General features: G+C 48.1%; 2 protein-coding genes across 8 annotated transcripts in view; one reads left to right on the top strand and one right to left on the bottom strand.

Moving 5' to 3' along the window:
- shisa6b (shisa family member 6b) overlaps positions 1–2,800 on the top strand; it is a 38,818-nt gene extending 36,018 nt beyond the window's left edge. For all 3 annotated transcript variants that reach the window (XM_035533218.2, XM_035533217.2, XM_081698046.1), the window contains one exon: positions 1,046–2,800. In XM_035533218.2, the coding sequence (XP_035389111.1) occupies positions 1,046–1,869 (824 nt within the window). In that variant the 3' untranslated portion in view covers positions 1,870–2,800. The remainder of the gene's footprint in view (positions 1–1,045) is intronic.
- Positions 2,801–5,993: 3,193 nt separating this feature from the next.
- Positions 5,994–19,716, bottom strand: part of dnah9 (dynein, axonemal, heavy chain 9) — a 71,868-nt gene continuing 58,145 nt past the window's right edge. For all 5 annotated transcript variants that reach the window (XM_026999642.3, XM_081697422.1, XM_081697420.1 and 2 more), the window contains 9 exons: positions 19,244–19,392; positions 18,621–18,748; positions 15,383–15,610; positions 13,778–13,969; positions 12,615–12,806; positions 10,683–10,853; positions 9,490–9,672; positions 8,461–8,850; positions 5,994–6,612 (listed from right to left, as the gene is read on the bottom strand). In XM_026999642.3, the coding sequence (XP_026855443.3) occupies positions 6,385–6,612; positions 8,461–8,850; positions 9,490–9,672; positions 10,683–10,853; positions 12,615–12,806; positions 13,778–13,969; positions 15,383–15,610; positions 18,621–18,748; positions 19,244–19,392 (1,861 nt within the window). In that variant the 3' untranslated portion in view covers positions 5,994–6,384. The remainder of the gene's footprint in view (positions 6,613–8,460; positions 8,851–9,489; positions 9,673–10,682; positions 10,854–12,614; positions 12,807–13,777; positions 13,970–15,382; positions 15,611–18,620; positions 18,749–19,243; positions 19,393–19,716) is intronic.

Genomic DNA, 19,716 nt, shown 5'->3' with positions numbered 1-19,716 from the left:
GTCAAATGTAACTCAAGGTCATCGGCTACCCCATTCTGCATTAATTCAGTCTCTGAGGAGACAGACCATAATTTAATTATTTCCATCTCTAAACATTTTGTTACAGATACAGTAGTCATTTCGTGTGTGTGTGTGTGTGTGTGTGTGTGTGTGCGTGCATAATGACATGTTTGAGCTGTGATCAATTTTGATTTGCTTTGACTTTCTAACACAAGAAAAAAGCCACTAATAGACCATTATATAGTCCAGTATTGATATGTTAAAAATTGATCTCCTAACTGATCATTAACCAGTTGTCCATCAAAAATCTGTACAGTGGCTGAAAAATGCTCTATAAATTACAATGCACTGCAGAATGGCAAAATGTATCCACTGACCTGACAATGTAGCATTATAAATGCACTGCAAATTCATGTATACATTCACACATTCTGGAAAAAACAGAATTAAGAAGGACAGTACGTGGAAATACATTGGTATGTGCAACCCAATGGAAGCAGACCTCAACTCAGTAGAACTAGGCAACAACAAAAGCTTTACTGAAATAAAGGATTTTGATGTAATATGTAAATATTGTTAATGTTTCAACACTCACCATTCACTCGACCAGTCCATACTGTCCTTATATGTAAAGTGCAAAACAGCTCATTTTGAAATAACTGAACTAAGTCATTTACATATCTGTGCCTATTTAGCCTACAGTAGTTTGAAACCCTGAAACCCTGCCTACTTACTTTGCACTTCCCAAGCATGTTTCTGGTCTCAGTGCTTTTTGAATGAGTCACAATACAGGACAGCCAATCAGAACAGAGATCATTTACATCCATCTTACAGGTGTAGTAACGGACATAGCCTGTTTAACCGTAACAGATAAAGAGAGGTTGGAAAATGGTCAAAAATGAATAATGTTTTCGGAACATAAAGCCCCACAAACATCAGTGGACATCAAAGAAAAATATAAAATAAAAGAAACATTTAGGCTACGGGGACAGTGGAGGTATCGCGATGCTTTGACCAGTAACCTGTCGTCTCTAATTCCCCACAGCGGACAAGGATATGGACGACTACTACAGCCGGAAGAGACACCTCCCGGACCTGGCCGCACGGGGTACGCTCCCCCTCCACATGATCCAGATGAACCAGGGGTCTCCAAGCAGTCAGCAGGCCCAATCGGCAGCACCGCAGCAGCAGGGAGCGCTGGCCCGCCAGCGGCCCCGGCGGGTGCAGAGGGCCATGTCCCAGGACCGCGTGCTGTCGCCCGAGCGTGGCTACGCGCACGACTACCCCACGTCGCCCTACGGCCCATCGCCGTACGGCGGCCGCATCCTGTCCGAAGAGCAGCTGCTCTCGGCCGAGCGTCTACGCTCGCACGAGCGCCTGGTCTCGCAGGAGCGGGTGCGCTCGCACGAGAGGCACTGTTCACAGGAGCGCGTGCACTCGCACGAGCGCCTCTACTCGCACGAGCGCCTGTGCTCGCAGGACCCGCTGCTCTCGCCCGACAAGGCCCCGGGCGGCAAGCGGGCCAGTTTCCGTGGCGACCGCTCCATGTCCAGGGCCATATCGCACACGGACGTGTTCGTGCCCACCACGCCGGTCATGGACCGCTACAAGATGACCAAAATGCACTCACATCCCAGTGCCTCAAACAGCAGCAGTGGAGGAGGGGGCGGGGCCGGGGGCGGAGCCGGAGGTGGGCCCGCCCCGCCCGCCCACAGCACCTTGACCATGAACCAGACGGCCTCCAAGAGGCAGGCGTTTGCGTCCCGCCGCACGCAGACGGTGGAGCAGCTCCACTACGCAACGGCGGCCGCGCAGGCGGCACACCACCACCACTACCGCACAGGCAGCAAGACCGAAGTAACTGTTTAATCCCAGACCTCAGCGGCTGGCCAGCCCACCGCCAGCCCCGACAGGAGACGGCCTGCCTTGATCCAGGCACAACCTGTCCCACAGTCGCTGACCGCAACACCAGCTCAAACATACTCTGTGCACATATCTGTCATAGTTGTGCGTGTGTGTGTGTGTGTTAGAGGATAGAGAATGGTTTCTCCATACATAAGACACGCGGAGGTCCAGCAGGCCTTCACACGGAAGACCACAGAGACTGACAGCAGATACACAGGAGGCATGAGGGCACGTGTTGCTAGATGGCGTGGACATGGAATGGAACTGTATAACTTTATAAATATATAAATACACATACTGTTTGTACTTCCAGTTCTCGTCATAGCTTTAGAAGCTCTTAAACTAAACCGATGTTAGCACTCCTATTTGGTGCCTCAACGGCTCATCCATTTCGACGATGAAGTGGTTTCGTGGGTTAAAAAGCACAAGCGATTAAAAGTCAAATGACAAATAATTATCTTTTTTTTGTTTGTTTGTTTTCCGTTTTGTTTGTTTATTTGGTTGGTGATGGCTAGCACGTACCAGTTTGTCCGTTAATTAATGGAAAGCTCCTTTTGCATAGATGACTGTAAATAAGCTGTTTTAGCCACAGTAAATGGACAAGTCTGTTCTGGTTGGCGTTTGTATTACTGTGGTTTTATTTTAGAGTTCTGAGAATCCTAGATGACCCACTAACCCAGTATTGGACCATTTTAAATGAATACAGTAATGTACGTGTGTCATTTCCGACGTGTTTGTAGGATGAGCCCTGGGTGAATGTTGTTGAACAAACATGACTGCTGTTCATCATATCGGGCTGTAGACTGTGCTCCAGTGAGTGACTCACCAGACAACTGAATATATTACGCTTGTTGTGGTAGTTCCAAATAAACCATCCTTATTTTTCTAAACATGATACTGATCTGTAAGATATCTATTGTGCACCTCATAAATTGCACCAAGGTAACAACAGGGTTATCGTGTGATACATGTCCATTCGTCGCGGGCTACACTAGCACCAATGTTAAAAGGGTGCAGAGGTCAGAGTGTTCATAAATAGACCCTGACCCATTTCCAGACTGACGATGTCTTCTTGACAATCTTGAAGACAGAGTGTGTGAAGTGCACTTCACAACACCATCTTCTGATGAGCTTTGTGCTTTGACGAATAAAGAAAAAAAACAAAACAAAACCCCTTTTGCTTAAAAATAGCAGTGTTGAGTTCAGGACACATCACACATCCTGCTGCCTGTTATTTTACTCTTTATCTGCAACACATTAATATTTGCAGAGGGGAATAAGGCAGTTTCTGATAAACACACCAGCATTTTTTCTTCTTCAACATATAATACGTGCTGCGCGCATACCAAGAAACACAATCTCACCAACCTTCTTTAAATTCATTGAACTTTAGGGACGCAGAACCAACTATCATGCCAAACAAAGGCTCTGGTATTCTCAGCGTGCCCCCGGCCATGGGGGCAGAGCAATGGTGTGAGAGTTTGTGATGTCGCTGCTTCCCTTCAGAATGCAGATCGAAAACGAGGCACGTGAATGCAACGTGTCACGCGACAGGCTGCTTTAAAGACACGGCCCTGAACCGTAGGCCAAAGGTCATCCCTGGAGCTCCCACACTGAGAGATGGGGAATGCTGAGTAACTCGGTTCTTATGTCACAGTCTGGCTCAGGTGAAGGTCTTACTGTGTATCAGATTCGAGTTCTCTGCCGTGTTCTTGAAGAACGGACAGCTGTCACACTGCTGTGTGAGGACACGTGCATTTATTCAGTCAAGGCAGTCAAACATCTTACTCTGCTACTGAAGTGTGTGTGTTCTGGGTTTTGTGCCACACCAACTATAGTGATCTATATTTCTGCTACCAGGTGTTGTTTAGCAGTGAGAGTACCTCCAGTGTGGGTTGAAAAATATATTCAAATTAGAAATGATGAAAAACAGACATAAACAGCATACATTCACTAAACTGACAAATGGAGGTCTCTGAATATCTAAACATTTCTCTAACTATCCTTACCCAGCATAGTTTAATGCACATTTCTAGGCCTATAGGATATTACATATGGTAAATAAGCAAGGGTTGGGTTACGTTTTCATCCCATCAGTCCTATTACGCAAACCACCTGCTCGTCACAACGAAGGGAAGAAATGATACAGTTCTGTAGGAATTACCCAGAGACTATTTTAATATTACATATTCTGCGCCATCTCTGGCTTTCGCCTTAGCAATTTCTCAAGACTGACCTGTAACCTAGCAACCAACATTTCCCACAGAGAATGATTAAAGGCCCCTCCTTGCTTGTTCCCGAGCAGGAGCCTCTGATGGATTTCTCCCAAGGACTGACACCTTCTGCGCACCGCGGTCCCTGTAGCGCAAACACGCCCTGTGCAATGCGAAAAAATGAATTGTCAGCCCTGCGTTTGGCCTTTTTAAAAAGCTTGACTGCCGGCTGTGGCGTGGAAAATAATGGCACTCCGGCAAGCGAGCAGAGGTGCGGGGCTAGAGCAAAGGAAGTGCAATAGCTTCTGCAGGGACACGGCATTTCTTCAGCACGCACGACTGTTTGGTCCATTATTGAAGGTCTTGTGATGGAGCAGATGGGCTGGGGGGTGCTATGGGATCAGCCTGAATGCCAATACAGAGGTTTTCAGTTCTCATTTTTGTTTCATCTTTGTTCCATATCTTCCTACCTTTAGGCTGCCATTCATGGCTTCTGTGGTGAAATATGAATGGCTGTACTAAAGTGTTAGGTCATGCCCAACTTTTGTATAAATCGTGAAACAGATATTTCAAATGTTAAGTACAAAAGTCCATCAGATCAAAACACAAAGTGTCCAAAGTGTCTACTGCCAGTTACTATTAGCTCAGACAAAACATTTCTGAATAGTTACCGGGTGCTGTGACATCTTGGAAGTGTATTTTTCATTGCTGCTTTTATCCTGCTTAACACGATATGACCTCTCAGTTAATTGTGCAGATACACAGAGCTGCCGATAATATCAGTGGCATCCTCACAGACCAATTTAATTGATTCCATCCATTCACCAGATGCCAGCCAGGCGCCGGCGTCTACACTCTTCATGGGTTTGTTATGTGCATCGTTTTGGGATGCCATTTGTTGTAGACTCATGTGTCAAAATGTAGTACATATGGATATTTCTAGATACTCAACAAAACTTATCCGAATCAGATTCCATTCCCATTCAACAGAACCAAAACAAAAACAAAACAATGCAGGACAATTTAGGGAGCAACCAGAATTAAATTGATTTGAGACTGATACTTTTCTCCAGTACTCCAGAGAGATTTCACAGAGGAATATGACTTCATATTGAAACGTTATAGCTATGGATTAGCATTTGTGAACATTGGGATCTTACATCATAACGCCTATAACATTTCCGAACTACAGCGTTGGTACTGATACATTACTACTGTGGGGGGTCTCTTCGGCGGAGAGGATAAAATTTTAAACATATTATCAATAATACAGCATGTATACGCAAGCACACATACTCCTGCAACCAAGCAGACGTGCTCACGCTCTCTCACACACAAACAAGCGCACGTAATACATGAATCGTGAGTTACTCTACACTTCTTTAACCGATTTCTCCTGCGGGTACTTTTTTTATGGGTTCTTAACGCACCCATGAAACCTCTATACATTAGGTAAAAAATAAACAAACCCACAGCTTTTGCTAGCTCATTATAATTGGGTTCCCTGTATATTTGATATCCTCATATTCCCCTTTCTCTGAGTTCTCCTTCATGCCGCTGTCTCTGTGCGTGTTGTTAGTTTTCTCAATAACAGATATGGGGGTCCCACGAGTCCCATTGCTGTGCTGGAGGACTCACTGAAGAACACTACTGAGGGATTGCAGTTTTCGCCCGAGCACCTCCGCGCTGTTTTCTTCCCTCCAGCCATTGTAGTGTGTGTAAGATGTGGTGGAAAACCTTTTTCGAGTGGGTGGGCCATGCGGGGGAGTTTAAGAGTGGCACATCCCATATCAGAGGAAGGCGGCACAGACGAGAGAAGCAACTTCAGAATATATAAGTGCACTTTTGGGTACGAGAAGAAGGAAGCAGTGTATGTGTGAAGACTACTGAAGTGCAACAAAGTTGGCATTTATTAAACCATTAGGTAGTCATGGAAACATTCTGAAACATTCACCAAAGTATCTACCCAGTTGATGTATTTGGCATCCAGCTACAACAAAGCCCTTCTGCGCAAGCCTACACACCCTTGCATTGATGTTCTACTTTACAAACTTGACCTGTATATGAAGATTTGGCATTTTGTATTAACATTTTAATCAATTATCCCATCACACCGACATATAAGAGGTATACATTCCGATTAAAAATATAGAACATCTACATAAAAGTGTAAAGTCAGATTTCTGGCGAGGGTGCACACGCAGTGCAGTGGCGTCTTCATGTCTTCAGCGGAGTCGTCATGGTGATGGTCATTCCCTCTCGTGTTTTATATCTGAAGAAGCAGTGCTACGCCTGCCAGCGTCCATTTGGAGGGACTCTCTTTGGTCTTCAGGTTGAATGTCCACACATACGTAGGTCCCCTCTGCCTGGTCTTGTAGACAGGACACTGGTAGACGTTGCGGGTCTCCTGTTTGTCTGCGGGAACGGCTTTGATGAAGATAACCGGGACGGCGGGGGTGAGCTCTTTCAGACGGGCGTCCACCATCACTCCTGCCTGTAAGACAGTGCACAGGGAGCAGGCTACATAGCGCATCCTTCAGTACCGCGGAGATGTCATATAAAGATAGAAGTTACAGATTTTATTTAATGAATTATGTGATATTTATATATGGTTTAAGATTATCCAGTACATGATGTGTGTAAAACAAGCCACCACTGAGTTATATAACCCTACCAGCACATTCAAGTGAAATTAATTAGTTAAATCCTGGTAAAAGCCGTTCAAATAATCTCAGCAAAGAGTTGCTTTTTCCCAGCCGATGGCTGCATTAATCCACTGGTCTCCTTGAAGGAGGGAAAGTCAGCACGTGTGAGACTAAAATCGGCTTGCCTTTCACACTGGACGGACATTGTGGGCAGGAATGTTTATTATTTTGTTTGTTAATGAACCCTCCTGGAGTCCAGCGAGGAAAGGAGGAGGCTGGACTCCTCAGATTTTTATAAGCGACAAATACAAACAGTGTTGACACTGCAGCAGTCCACAGGGGATGTTCATGGGTTGTTCAAGTTGTCCTTCAGCTGGCAACCTAACAGCACCGCAACGAGCCCAAACTCCACCGCTTCAAACGAATGTAAGCAATGCCACAACCGCCACGACTTAGCTTCCGAGTTTTTCCTCTGAACAGTATAAGAAAGTTTACCTCCACCCACATGCCTGCGGCCGGGTTTCCTGTCTGCCCTGCCTGGCTTCGAGCTGTGCGCTCTTCTCAAGCGCTGTGTGTCTGAGTTTGCCACACAATCAGTCAGACAGCTGACTGGCAGGTGTGTCAGGGGGAAATGTCAGACTCTGCTCTTTCCCAGTTGCGCACACAGTCGATAGACTTGTGGAGGATCTTCGTTTTTTTTCCTGAGCCTGGGAGCCCACACACCTACCATCCATGCAAACGACCGAAATATATACATAAAAAAAAGCTGCATTTGCTGTCATTTTGAAAATTGAGAAAAAAAAAATGTTATATAAAAAAATTGCATTTCTGTGATAAATCAGTAACTTTTGTTAAGTCATAGCAAATAGCAAAGCAATTAAAGCAGGCCCATGCAGTCTTCACGCCCTGTATTTAAAAGCTGCCGTCAGAGTAGCACTGGGAAAGCAGCACACATTTACATGCTCTCGTAAAAATCAGGCACCTTCACCACGGCAGCCTGCAGCAGTGCAACAGAGGCGTGGAAATGCGTGGAAACACCCTGTGACCACACATACAGCGCTGCGTCGAAAAGAAGGAATTCATTTTATTCTTTTTTTTTGGGGGGGGGAGGGATAAAAAATCTAATTTAACTAATGTATCCAAATCAATTGGGTGATTAACCTTACATTGCCATTTAATATCCAGCTGGTGTCATTAAGAGACTCAGTCGTAGCGAAACTCGGTTTCGAACTAGTGGGCTGAAAAACTCAAGTAACACGCCATGTTTGTGTGACACTCGGGGGATGTGTGTGTGTGCGCATCACCGTATTACTACTGTGCTAGCTCTTGGTAGACGTTATCCACTGTAGCCTGTACACCTCTCTGCCAGGGGTGGCTTCTGGGTGTGTGTGTGCTTATGTTTTGCTGTGTCATTCAGAAGCAATCTGCTCTTTCACGCCATGCCTTGCTATGACACCAGAGTAATAACCCGCAGCTTTGACTGGCCATTTCTCAAAAACAGAAAATAAGGTTATTTCTCCAGCTCAGGGACCATTGCCTTGACATTACAACGCTGCACTCCAAATCTACTACCTTTTTGTCATTCAACAGCCTCTTGTTTTGAGATGCTGAATTCCACCGCAAAAAAGTCCATTCAGCTCTACTAGTGCTTGCGCGTGGTTGCCATGTCCTTCGTACCCGCTCCCTCGGCCCGTTACCTGCGTGTCCCAGCGGGCACCCTCCATGAAGAGGCCGTGCACGTATGCCCCCTCGCGCGGCGGCGAGCTGAACTCCTCGCGGCTCTTCTTGGTGACGTCGCACTGCAGGCCCATGCGGTCCAGTGGCCACTCGTTCCGCCGCGCCGTCGCCTGCATGATGGCCGTGAGGAAGGACTGTGGGTTGAAGAAGCCGGCCAGCCACACGGCCGGTGGCAGGCTGAAGTCCGAGCTCCAGGCCTCCAGTTCGCGCACGCGCACCAGCAAGTCAGTGAACCACAGCGCCAGGGCGCACGTGGACGGGTAGGCCCGCTTGGTCCACGCCTCGGGCACCTGGTCCAGGTAGATGGAGCCTTGCAGGTTCTCCATGTCACTGGTCATGGTCAGCTCACCCTGAATGCGGGACGACAGATTCATGGCCGGCTGGCAAAAGGTGGCGGTTTCCAGACTCAGAAGCGATTAATCATGCTCATATTGAATCAGTGGCACACAAAGAAAATGGCTTTTTATAAGAACAGCAGTGGGAGGGAGGGGGGGGGGTTGATACTCTTGACACTCTTACAATGTGACCATGAGCGAACTCAGGCTGTTACATGGCCATTCACTGGAGCCAAGGGCAACTTAGGCCTTTCAGCGCGATAGCCACAGGAAGTCTTAACTCTTTCACTCTTTCTTAAAATTCTCTTCAATGATTGAGGCAGCAATCCTCGCTAAATCAGCTTATGCTTTGCTCAGGTTCAAATGCTCCCTATTTCTCCTTAATTGAGGTTGTAACTGCATTCAGTGGTATAATGCACTTAAAATAGCTTTAGAAAGAGCAGTGGCATCGATTGGAGGTGCCCTGGCGATTAAATTTCATTCCTACAGAATGACCTGTAATGGGGCACTCGGAGCACATTAGAAGTGTCGCCGTATCAAATGGGTCAGGAGAGCAATGCTATAACTACATGACAGATTCTAATAACATATACTCTATGAAAATCAATACGCAGGCATTGTTGCGTTGGGAGAGTGTAAAATGGCTTACAGTACCTTTAGGCCCAGGCTAAGCTCCTTAAGCGAGCGTTTGATCTCCTGGGTGAGGATGTTCATGCGCTCGCACTCCTGGAGGGCCACCACCACATAGGGGCTCCTCTCCTCCACCTTCCCCATCAGCTCCACCATGTTAAAGTCATCCGGAAGCTTCTCGAGGATCTCGTCCAGGACGGCTTTCACCTATCACGCGGGGGGTGTGCCAGCAAACATGGGCGACATTTCAGATCATTCAAATACACCCCCACAGTGGCCAAGACCTCTTATGCAGATTACAAAAAGGCCATTTTCTCTTATATGTCCCCGACAGACAAATTAACTGCACACTATCATGAACTTGACAGAGGAAAACATTACATACTAAGGGTGTAGAACATGTAATCATTATCAATCACTAGCTAAATAAATATAGAAATAACAGAGTCATTTTTCTCCATCACCTACATGACTGGTTCAATGCAAAGTGGTCACTATCTCCAAATCCCGGTCTTTTAACCAGAAAAGGTCAGCCACCATAAAGGACCTCAGCACCCTTCCACAGCTCCCAAAGCTAATCTGTGAAATGTCAGGGCTACCTGATCCCAACTCACTGCCAGGGAATTAGCTCCACTTAACCTTCTCCAACACGAGTGGGTCTCTGGCCCAGCACAGGCCAACAGTACTGGGCAGAGCTTTTGAGAGCAGCCATGGTCAATAGAGGGGATAGGACATTCATTTTGCCCACTGATTAGGGTAACGGGGTTAAACAGAGGCGAGGACATGCAGTGATGATGCAGCATTGTGCATAACGAGCCGTGATGGGTACACGATGCTGCGGGTGCACAGAGGTCAGAGGTCAACGTGGAAAGGACCACTGAGTCGGTCTCTTTAACGATACAAAAGCCTTCACAGGCTAAAGAAGATTCACTAGGTGCGCTCATGTGCACACGTTCAATTTTTGCTGTGTTAAGCCCCGACTATGGCAGGAGCACATGAAAAAAAAAAATCACCATGAAGAGAGAAAGAAGACTACAAAAGAAGACTACAAAGCCCAGAATGTTTATTTAGTGAATTCATTTAGAAGGACTTAGCTATATTAACACACGTCAAACTGAATAAAAAACCAAACTCAGAACATATGTAATGCATATGTGTAATACATATGTGTATATGTGTGTGGGCGCGTGCCGTGTATGCGTTCAGGCATCAGGTACCTTCTCGTCTCGCGAGGTGCCGCTGCCGGTGCCAGAGCCCCTGTCTCTGGGCTGCATCTCCAGCACGGTGCGGAAGAGCTTGTCTGAAGTCTGCGTGAGAAAGCCGATCTCGGCGTTGGGGTGCAGGCCGTACAGATAGGGTGACTCGGCAGGCAGCGCCTCATCTATGTACTGGAGATCAAGCAAGACCAGGGCCGGGAGAACAGAAAGGAAAACCGAACCATTTAGGCTGAAAACACAAAGCACTTAAACCTCGCTGAGGAGGTCAGATTCAACACAGCTAGAATGCAAACTGCGATTTACCATTTTTAAACGAGAACCAATCACTCTAGAGGGTCTGCATGGCCGCGCAAATACGGCTTAAGGGGACAGAAAAAGCCGGAGGGTGTGAGCGAAGGGAATCTTCAGATAGCTGTACGAGTGAGCATGTGCAGCAGCGTTGCCGTGACGTCTGCCCTGAAAACCTTAGGTTCGCTGAGCGAGAAGAAGGGAAGGGAGGAGAGAACGTCCCCCTCTCCCGACATTCACATTTCCGGGTTTGGCAGACGCTCTTATCCAGAGTGACTTTACACTTTCAATCATTTTACAGACATGGGCAAACTGTAGCGTCAGGAGTCTTGTGCAAGGACTGTTACTGGCATAGCGAGGGGCACACGCGTGGACTGAACCCCAGATGGGAGCCGGTGTTGTTACACACTCCACAATACCAACCTCTCTGCGGAAAGCCAAGCGTCTTTATTCCTCCAGCTCACTCCCCAAAGCCCTTACCATCTAGCTCATATTCTAGAGGAGCTTAGTGTCAAGACGTGCAGGCCAAATGGGCAGAACTAAGGATGGAACGAACGTCTTTGTGTTCTCTCCGTCCCCGCGGACGCGGCGCACTATACGGGCTGGACAGTGACAGCAGCAGAGCTAATTAAATCGCACTGACTCAAATTGTGCCCGGGGTCACCGAGCGGCAGAAGACGGCCGCCATCAATTACACCCTTGGAACTGTAGCAAATTATCGGTCCCATAAAAACAAACACCACCTTGATTATGTCAAAACCAATCAGGGAATGACATGCTTATTGTAGCAGTGCAGGGCAGGAGCGTTGCTCTGCTGCTGCTAGAGAAACAGCGATCTGCCCAGTGAGGTTGAAAGCAGTTTTCAATTTCGGAACTTGTGAGCTCTAAGTGCACTTGCTGTTGACTCGGAGTTGGATGAGAACCAGCTGAGCACGAGTGCAGAGGCTGAGCGAGAGCCCAGGGGTCCACACCCCTCGTGTGGTTTGGCATGCGGCTGGCAGGCCTGCGAGATGGAACGAAGCCGCTGGAGCCCAACTGAGGGTCCGTATTCTTTCAACTAACATCAAGGGCAGGGGATCCATTTACATACCCATTAATGATTTTGGGATGAGCCGTGCAGACTCAACCTGCCTCAGAGTTGTGCGTGCATGTGTACAACGCCAAAGCAGGCAGAGGACTGGTTTGTTAAAATACAAGTATTAAAAAAAGAGCAGATATTGTCAAGTATATTGAATCTTATGTTCTTATGATGCATTTCCATTACAGATAGAGAGAAATGTGAAAGAGGATTTGTTTAGGCAAACTCGTACTGCCTTATGCAAAAAAAGTGTTATTATGAGCTATTGGCGGGCATAACTGAACTTGAAAGGTGTTGATTTATTTGAACCTTTGAGAGGGCAGGTAGTGCACATCCTTTAAGGCCTATAAGTTGTGTTTTGAAGGCTGTCGTCGGAGCAGTCACACGTAGTTCGAACGCTTCGCCTTCCTCAGAGTGTACCTGCCCTCTGACGATACGTCAGATATGCCCTCATTTCCGACTGCAGAAATAAGAGTGGCTATATAACCCTTCAGAGATCCTGCACCTATCTGCTGCTCCACCATGCTTTTGGGAGGGGTGGGCGTGTTGGCAGGGGGTGTGCTTACCTGGTGATAGCCATTATAATCCATGTTCCCTGGCAGAGGGAAACCCGGAGCCAGGTACAGCTCTCCGTCCATCATCTCAGGCCGCACAAACTCCTCCAGGTAGGCGCGGCAGAGTCTGCGATCCCAGTCGTCCGTGATGTGGCCGCCGTACATGATCTCGCCGAAGAGGTAGCGCAGGTCATCGTATGGCACCTGGTGGGACGCAGCAGCGGCCTATCACACAGCCCCCTCTCCTGCTTCCTAACCGCTCATTGGCTGCCGTCAGCCTGTTAGCATATGTCAGCTTCTGACCTCACTGTAAAGTCTGCGGGCTTAACGGCTTTAGACTATACTACGCAATTACAAGATACAAAACAAACCCCCCCCCCCAAAAAAAACCCCAACCGACCTCGCAACATATAAAAACAAACAAAAAAGCCTGTTTAGATGGCCGTCCGGCGCTCGGCCTGTGGCACTGCCTGTCGTCATGGCTCGTCTGGGGGTTATGGCCCTGGGTAATGTGATTAAGCTAATATGCGACTAGCTGGCACAGGGCTGACAGACGATGCCCTTCCCAGGTGAGGCACTTATTATAAGCCCTGCAGAAACTGAGCGGGGCCTGAGGGGGCATTTAGGGGCTCTCACCACATGCCAGACCCGTGAGCACAAAGGGCATTAAAAGCGTCTATACAGGACTCGAGGCACTGCCTCACTCTGCCCTTGTCTGAGCCTCGAGGCCCAAAGACACGCGGACGACTGAACGGCCCAATAAATGCCGCACAAATGCCGCGTTCTTGTTTGGTCTTGTTATTCTGCTCATGTCTTAAGATTAATCAGGCCGGGCAAACGCGCACGGCTTTAGAGGGATGTGTGTGGAGATGTGAGGAGACCGGTCTGATAGCAGCTCCTGCACACAGGCTGCCTCTCCACTTACAAGTAGCTTCATGTAGTCGAGAGCCGCTCCGTGCAGAGCAGGCTGCAGCGTGGGAGGAGAAAGGCAATTTCACCGGCTCCAGCAAAAGCCCTGCTCGCTGTTCCGCAGGTAGTGCATATGTCAACAAGCTTGGTTTTGCTCTCTCTACCACTCCCTCTCGCTCTCCCTTTTTGCTGTGTATTCCCTCACCCTCCTGTTCCGCACCCGCACCCCCCCCAGTGTGTGCTGAAGTGGTGTGGCCGGGCCTCACCTTACTGTTGGCCTCCAAGTAGTTGTAGAGGACGTTGACTGAGATAGTGAGGTCGCCTGTGTTGAAGGGGTAGCTCCTGTTCCAGCCCTGGGGGCCGAATTTGCGCCTCTCTGCAACCACCGCATGGAAGTAGCACAGGGCGAACAGGATGCTTTTGAACTCGCTCTCGCGGGCGCACATCTCCAGGGTGTCCTGTTGGAGAGAGAATGTTTACTGCTGCAGGAAGAGAAGGAATTTGGCAACGAGCACCCCCCAGCTCCTGCTTTTAACAAAAGATGAAATAGTGGATGTTGAAACTCAACCCTTTTTTCCCCATCACCAACCCTCTCTCCTTTGCTCCCAGCTAGCCTACAGCCATTAGGAAGATCCAGACTACATTCCAATAAATTCTGTGGCCTGAGAATTCCCTTTAATTGTCAGCACTTGTCAGGGCTTTTAGCAGTCCTCCATCTTCCGGTTCATTAACTCAGATGACTTAAATTAGGGAGGGAGGTTTGTGAAATGAAAAGCAGCCCAACCTCTCAGGGGAGTCACAAAGAAAGACGTGGCAGCAATGCCACTTAAACCGCAGGGGGACGTTCTCTGGGCTTGAACTGTTTGGCGGAGGTGGCCGGGACCAATGGGCTGGTGTGTGTGAGCCTCTGATTCCGTCATGATGCCCATCAAGATTCCACACACAGATTTCTGTGTTGAGATGCAGTGAAAATCACCACAGTCCCTCCACATTCGCCTGCAGTCCAAATGCTCGTGTAAAAAAACCAAAATGTTTAAAAGCAGGAGCATGAGGCATTTCGTATTAATCCCATGTAAATATCAATAAACCCCTAGTGTCCCTGGGACAGGACTGATCCATATACCCCTGACGCCCTTCACGATCAAGGCTTTTTCTCTGTTTGCTTCAAAGCATGAAGGATGCAAGCCATCAAGCCATAATTAATCTTCCTAACACTGCGCATCACGTTCAGACAAATCAATCAAAGAGACAGACATGATCATTGTTAACCACTAATTTTGTTACTACAAAAGGAAGAGATTTGGCCATTTGCAACTGTGGCTGAAAAGGTCAATATGAAAGCAGATGTCATTTCCTGGATTATTACAGCTGGCTGGAGCTGCTAAGATCTTCAGGTCTTTTACCTTGCCGTCTCTCTTAGCCTACAGCATTGATTTGCTTTCGATGTGCGTACATGACTGAAATGGAAGTCATTAACCAAAGGAAACCTCCTAGAAAGCTACAACACCAGTGCGTTGCTATAGAGCTTATCGGAGAGATAGCCATCAGCTCAGCGAGCACAAAATTAGCCCAGAGCCCAGAGCACTAGGGTAATGGCATAGATAGGGTATCATCGATAAGACATGCGGAATTTTAATTATCATCATTAGCCATAGCAACCTCCCCAGTGACTCAAGTGATTGTGGTTCTTCTAGGATAAGCACAACAGACCCACTGGTGGGACAAAGCCCGTTCTAATGAAGCCAGGTGATGTAACACATGCAGAAACATTGTCACGGGCTTTTGTTTGTCTGGATCTACACACAGTGCCATTCCAAAGTGTCATTTCCTGTATCCTCTGTGACTTTCGAGGCCAGAGCAGGCCGCCGTACCTGGTTGAAGTTGTCCAGTGCTTTGTGCAGGTTCGCAAGCATGCCCAAAGGTGGCTCGTTGGTGATCTTGATGGAGTTCTCGAGGATTCCCTGAGGAATGTTGTGGCCCTCGGGCGACGAGGAGGGCTCGGCGCTGATGAAGACCCGGAAGTCGCGGTGGCTCCCGTCGCCGTGCTGCTCCAGCTTCTTCTCCAGGGTGCCCAGCCACTTGGCCACCAGGTGAATGTTCTGGTTCAGACGGGGAGGCGAAAGCAGTTTCACTGTACCTTAAAATTAAGGCGATGGCAGGCAGGCCAACTGACAACACGTCTGAGCACCAGCTGCAACAGCTGTGAAACGCAAAGCAGTCTGGGTCGGCATTATATTAGAATGGGCTACATTAGAATGCATCAACCAAACAGTTCTACCATCTCATGATTTCAAACAGTGTTCAAAACATACAAAATGTAAATGACTTCTAATGATTTTACAATGGCCAATGATCACGATTGATCTGGTAGACTGATCAGACAAGCAGACGCTTTGTTTACAGTCTCTTCTGTCAGACGGAGGACATGCCCCAGTGAAAGTATTCCAAATGAAGCACCCGGCATGCCAGTTCACTTAACAGCAGGAGTCGGAGTGCTCAGCACTGCGCTTCCTTCTTTGTGACAGCTCGGCTTAGGAGCCAGGAGTGAGGTCTCAGCAGAGACCGGCGGAGCTGTGAACTGCATACTAATCCAGTGGAAGTGACAGTCTGCAAGGCTTTTTTCTAATTATTGTATACAGCTGGAGTGAATTACAATAGTCAAAAGGGGAAAAAAAAACCAAACAAACAACAAAAAAACTGGTTATTTGAGGTCGCCACATCGGTCATTTTCCCCCTACAAAGGAAAATAAATCCAGTTCGGCGGGCTTTTTGAGAGTGTTGGAAGATTGCAGGGGATCCAAGTTATTGCCTTCGAAGCCAGAAAAAGGGTCCCCATTAGTGGAGAGCGGAAAACAAAACAGACTGCTGTTTTAACTTACAGCTCGACAGCGCAAGCTAAACTGTTTCTGCTCGAGGGCAGAGAGGGACGAAGAGGCCTGTCGCTGAGTGCAAATGAACCCCCCCAAGGAAGTGTCTCTGCTCGGCAACGGAGAGCAGAGAATCAGCTGTCTGGGAAGAGGTGTTTTGATTACCGTAAGCGTCACACACTGTCATCGCAGGTTAGCAAAAGCTGCAGCAGGGCACACAACGTGGCCCTCGCTGCCATCTCCCAGATGACGCGTCAGCTTATCAAGCGCTCGCTCGGCGGGCAGGACCACAGCTGCCGCGTGTGCGCTCGTGAGAAATGAGACACGTCGGAGTTTGCAATCAACAGCTTTGGAGCGACATGAAGTGATTACGCAATTACTGTATCTGATTCATTAGGCATAACCTGTTAAAGACATAATTAAATAATCAGACGAAATGAAGTCCCCGGTAGAACGGCAAGCAAGCCAAATGACAGTTTCCTGGAAGGGCGTGATTTGCGTTTGCCTGTGCTCTGGTGGGACTACAAGGTAGCCTTTTTACTCAGGCGGCTAGCGGCGGTGCACTGGGATGTGACGACAATCAGCTCGTAACAGGCAGTGCCAGAGATCGGGGTGAAGGCGAGCGGCCAACGCATTTCTTTTCCTAAAAAGCCAATAAAAGTTGAATGCCGCCGGCGTGGCCCCTTGTCCGTTAATAGCCCCCGCCCTGAGCTCTCACCCACCCCCTTTTGCTCTCCTATTCAATGCATATTGTAGCCCTTTAAGAGTACATTTCAGGACAGAGGGCAGAGGAGCGGAAAAGGAGGGGCAGTTTAGGCCACTCCATTCCCAGGACTGAGGATTTTCTCTCCCAATCTAAGCAATTGATTGCCTCTCCACGGCGAGTGGATTTCTGCATTCCCGTTGGCCAGGACCTGCGCCGCGCTGCAATATAATTAACCTTCACTGGAGGGGAACTTTCCATTGACCCAGTGAGCTTCTCGGCAATGCCTGAATCCATAAGCAGGGATGAGAGGAGACGGGGCCAGGGGGCGGGGCCCGCGCCGAGGTGGGGCGGACGGACAATGCGGGGCAAGGGAAAGTGGGGGCTCGTTCATGGGAGGAAGCAGAGCTGCTCGGAGAGCATCGATCCGGGCACGTATGCAAAAGGTAATTAAACAAATGCTGGCCTCCGTGCCGGCCTTCCCCGCGGCGCGGGGGAGGGGCTCGCGGATTTAAAGGAAGAATGCTCAGTTTGGGCGCGCTGCTGCCATTTCTGGTGGCCAATAAAAGGCGATTAGAATTCTGTACGTGTGCGTCTTTAGAAAGTTAAATACAGTCCTGCCATGTAGAGGCAGGGTAGCGTTATCCATCTGCATATAGCCCCTAAATGAATCAAAACCGGAATCCAAAAGTTTGCTCCCTAAAAAAATATCGATTCTTTGGAAGTAATAAGCTTAACCACATGTATTTGGTCAATATGTCATATTCCGTAGCGATAGGCAAGGTTCCAGACTGACACTTAGAATAAGCAGCTGGGGGAACGGGACTGTGTGCTCACACTGACATTTGGATGGAGAAGAAGCAATCTAATGGACTCATTAGTGGAGTGCGCCTCTCTCCCTGGGGTGGGCCATCACTGGCATGGAGTAAGGACACATTCCTCTGGCCCTCCCCTCCCTGTGGGCCCAACAGGCCATTAATCATCAGAGAAGAACCTTGGAGAACTTGGGGAGACACGCAGCCCGGGCCCAGGTGCCAGCCCATGGCCCCGCCATTCAATTCCTTAGCAAAGCCCAGGTTTGGCAGCTGAATGCAGGTTGCCGGGTAACTCTCACAAGGATTCGGTTTGATTTTGATTCTTTAGGGAATAATTCAACACATCGTGAACTCTCCACAGTTCGGTTCAATCATTTTGCTCAGATTATGGGTAAAGTTAAATTCTTGATGCTGCTAGATGCTAAAGAACATTCAACCAGATCTTTTAGCCTCAGCTCCTTCAACCCTGCACACCCCTGCACACCCCTTTGCAACCTTGCCATGCATTGCTCAGTCCATGAAGCGTCCAGAGCTTGCCAATCAGCAACACTAATTTTGGAATATCATAATCGACTGAACACCTGTTGAATAAAGCACCATATTAAAAAAATGGATTAGAATGCAATTTTTAGAAAGGCATTTTTACACTCCAAAACTATGTTATCAGAAACAAAGACTCTGGATGCCTTCGAAGATTTGGAGTAAGTGTAGCATGCGGCGCTACCTGTAATATCACCCAGTGGCCCTCACGAGCTGCCAGGTCCAATACTCGCTCTGCCACCAGCTCCTGCCCTTGGCCCAGCGACACATTGTGGAAGTTTCGGTTGTCGAACGTGTATCCCAGCTTCCGACCTGCAAGACATGGCATCGCTGGAGATGTTCACCCACCTTCCGCATTTGTTCACAGGAATCATTGCAACAGAACGTGAAGATAACATGAGTAGTGCAAATGATCTAGATTCCTGTTTCACATAGCCTCGTTCTCAGAGAGGATTCCTTGTCAGGCCAGCCCTCACTAATTGATTACTTTGCGCTTTGGTTATGATTTGATTAGGCACACTTGCACAAACAGGCATGTCTAATCAATTTCTGCACTCTTCCAGGAAGCTTATAAGAGCCACCTTTCAAAGGACATGATGCATGTCCAGGCAGTAGCAGCCTCCTGGTGCAAGGAGTCTATCTTTGAGGCAAAGTTGGTCTGTTTACCAACCATTCCCCCAAACAGCACTCAGTCAGTACTGCAGTAGATCAACTACCCGTGGACTCCAACAAGAGGGCATTAAAAAGTTTATTCTCAATGTCAAGGCTGAAAAAGAAAAAGAGAAAACTACTTCCAAGCAACAGTACCGTGTTTTTCCACGTCCTTCAGGGGGTCAACTCCGGGTGAGAGGATGAAGAACATGGGCGTGGCTGCTCCTGATTCTTTGAAGGAGACTGCGAAGTCCACGGCACGGCCCATCACGTATTTACTGCCTAGCTTTTCCTCCACAAAGTCTCTGTCCAGAGGAATGCAGAAAAACAGAGACCCTAGATCTACCCGCCATTCACGGTGTCCAGTGCAAATCATGTCCGATACTCACGAAACGTACAGAAAACCTTCACGCATACGGATGGTGCAAGACATGCCCATGCTGTTGGTTACGTACCAGCACATAAGCCAGAAGACTCGCAGGACAAATCAGAGTTGTATGGGCCTTCCCACATATGTGTAATGCTTCCCAGAGCATTACACGTAAAATGCACCAAGCTCATAACAAACCAGCAGAATTAGCAGCAGAGGTGATTGGTGAGTTTTTGTGCTGTGTTCAGTGAATTTCCAA

This window comes from Electrophorus electricus, chromosome 15 (assembly GCF_041902795.1).
Source record: "Electrophorus electricus isolate QZ-2024a chromosome 15, ASM4190279v1, whole genome shotgun sequence".
In the NCBI taxonomy this organism is placed as follows: Eukaryota; Metazoa; Chordata; class Actinopteri; order Gymnotiformes; family Gymnotidae; genus Electrophorus; species Electrophorus electricus.
The sequence above is the reverse complement of the archived record's forward strand: the minus strand, read 5'-3'. Positions and strand labels throughout refer to the sequence as shown.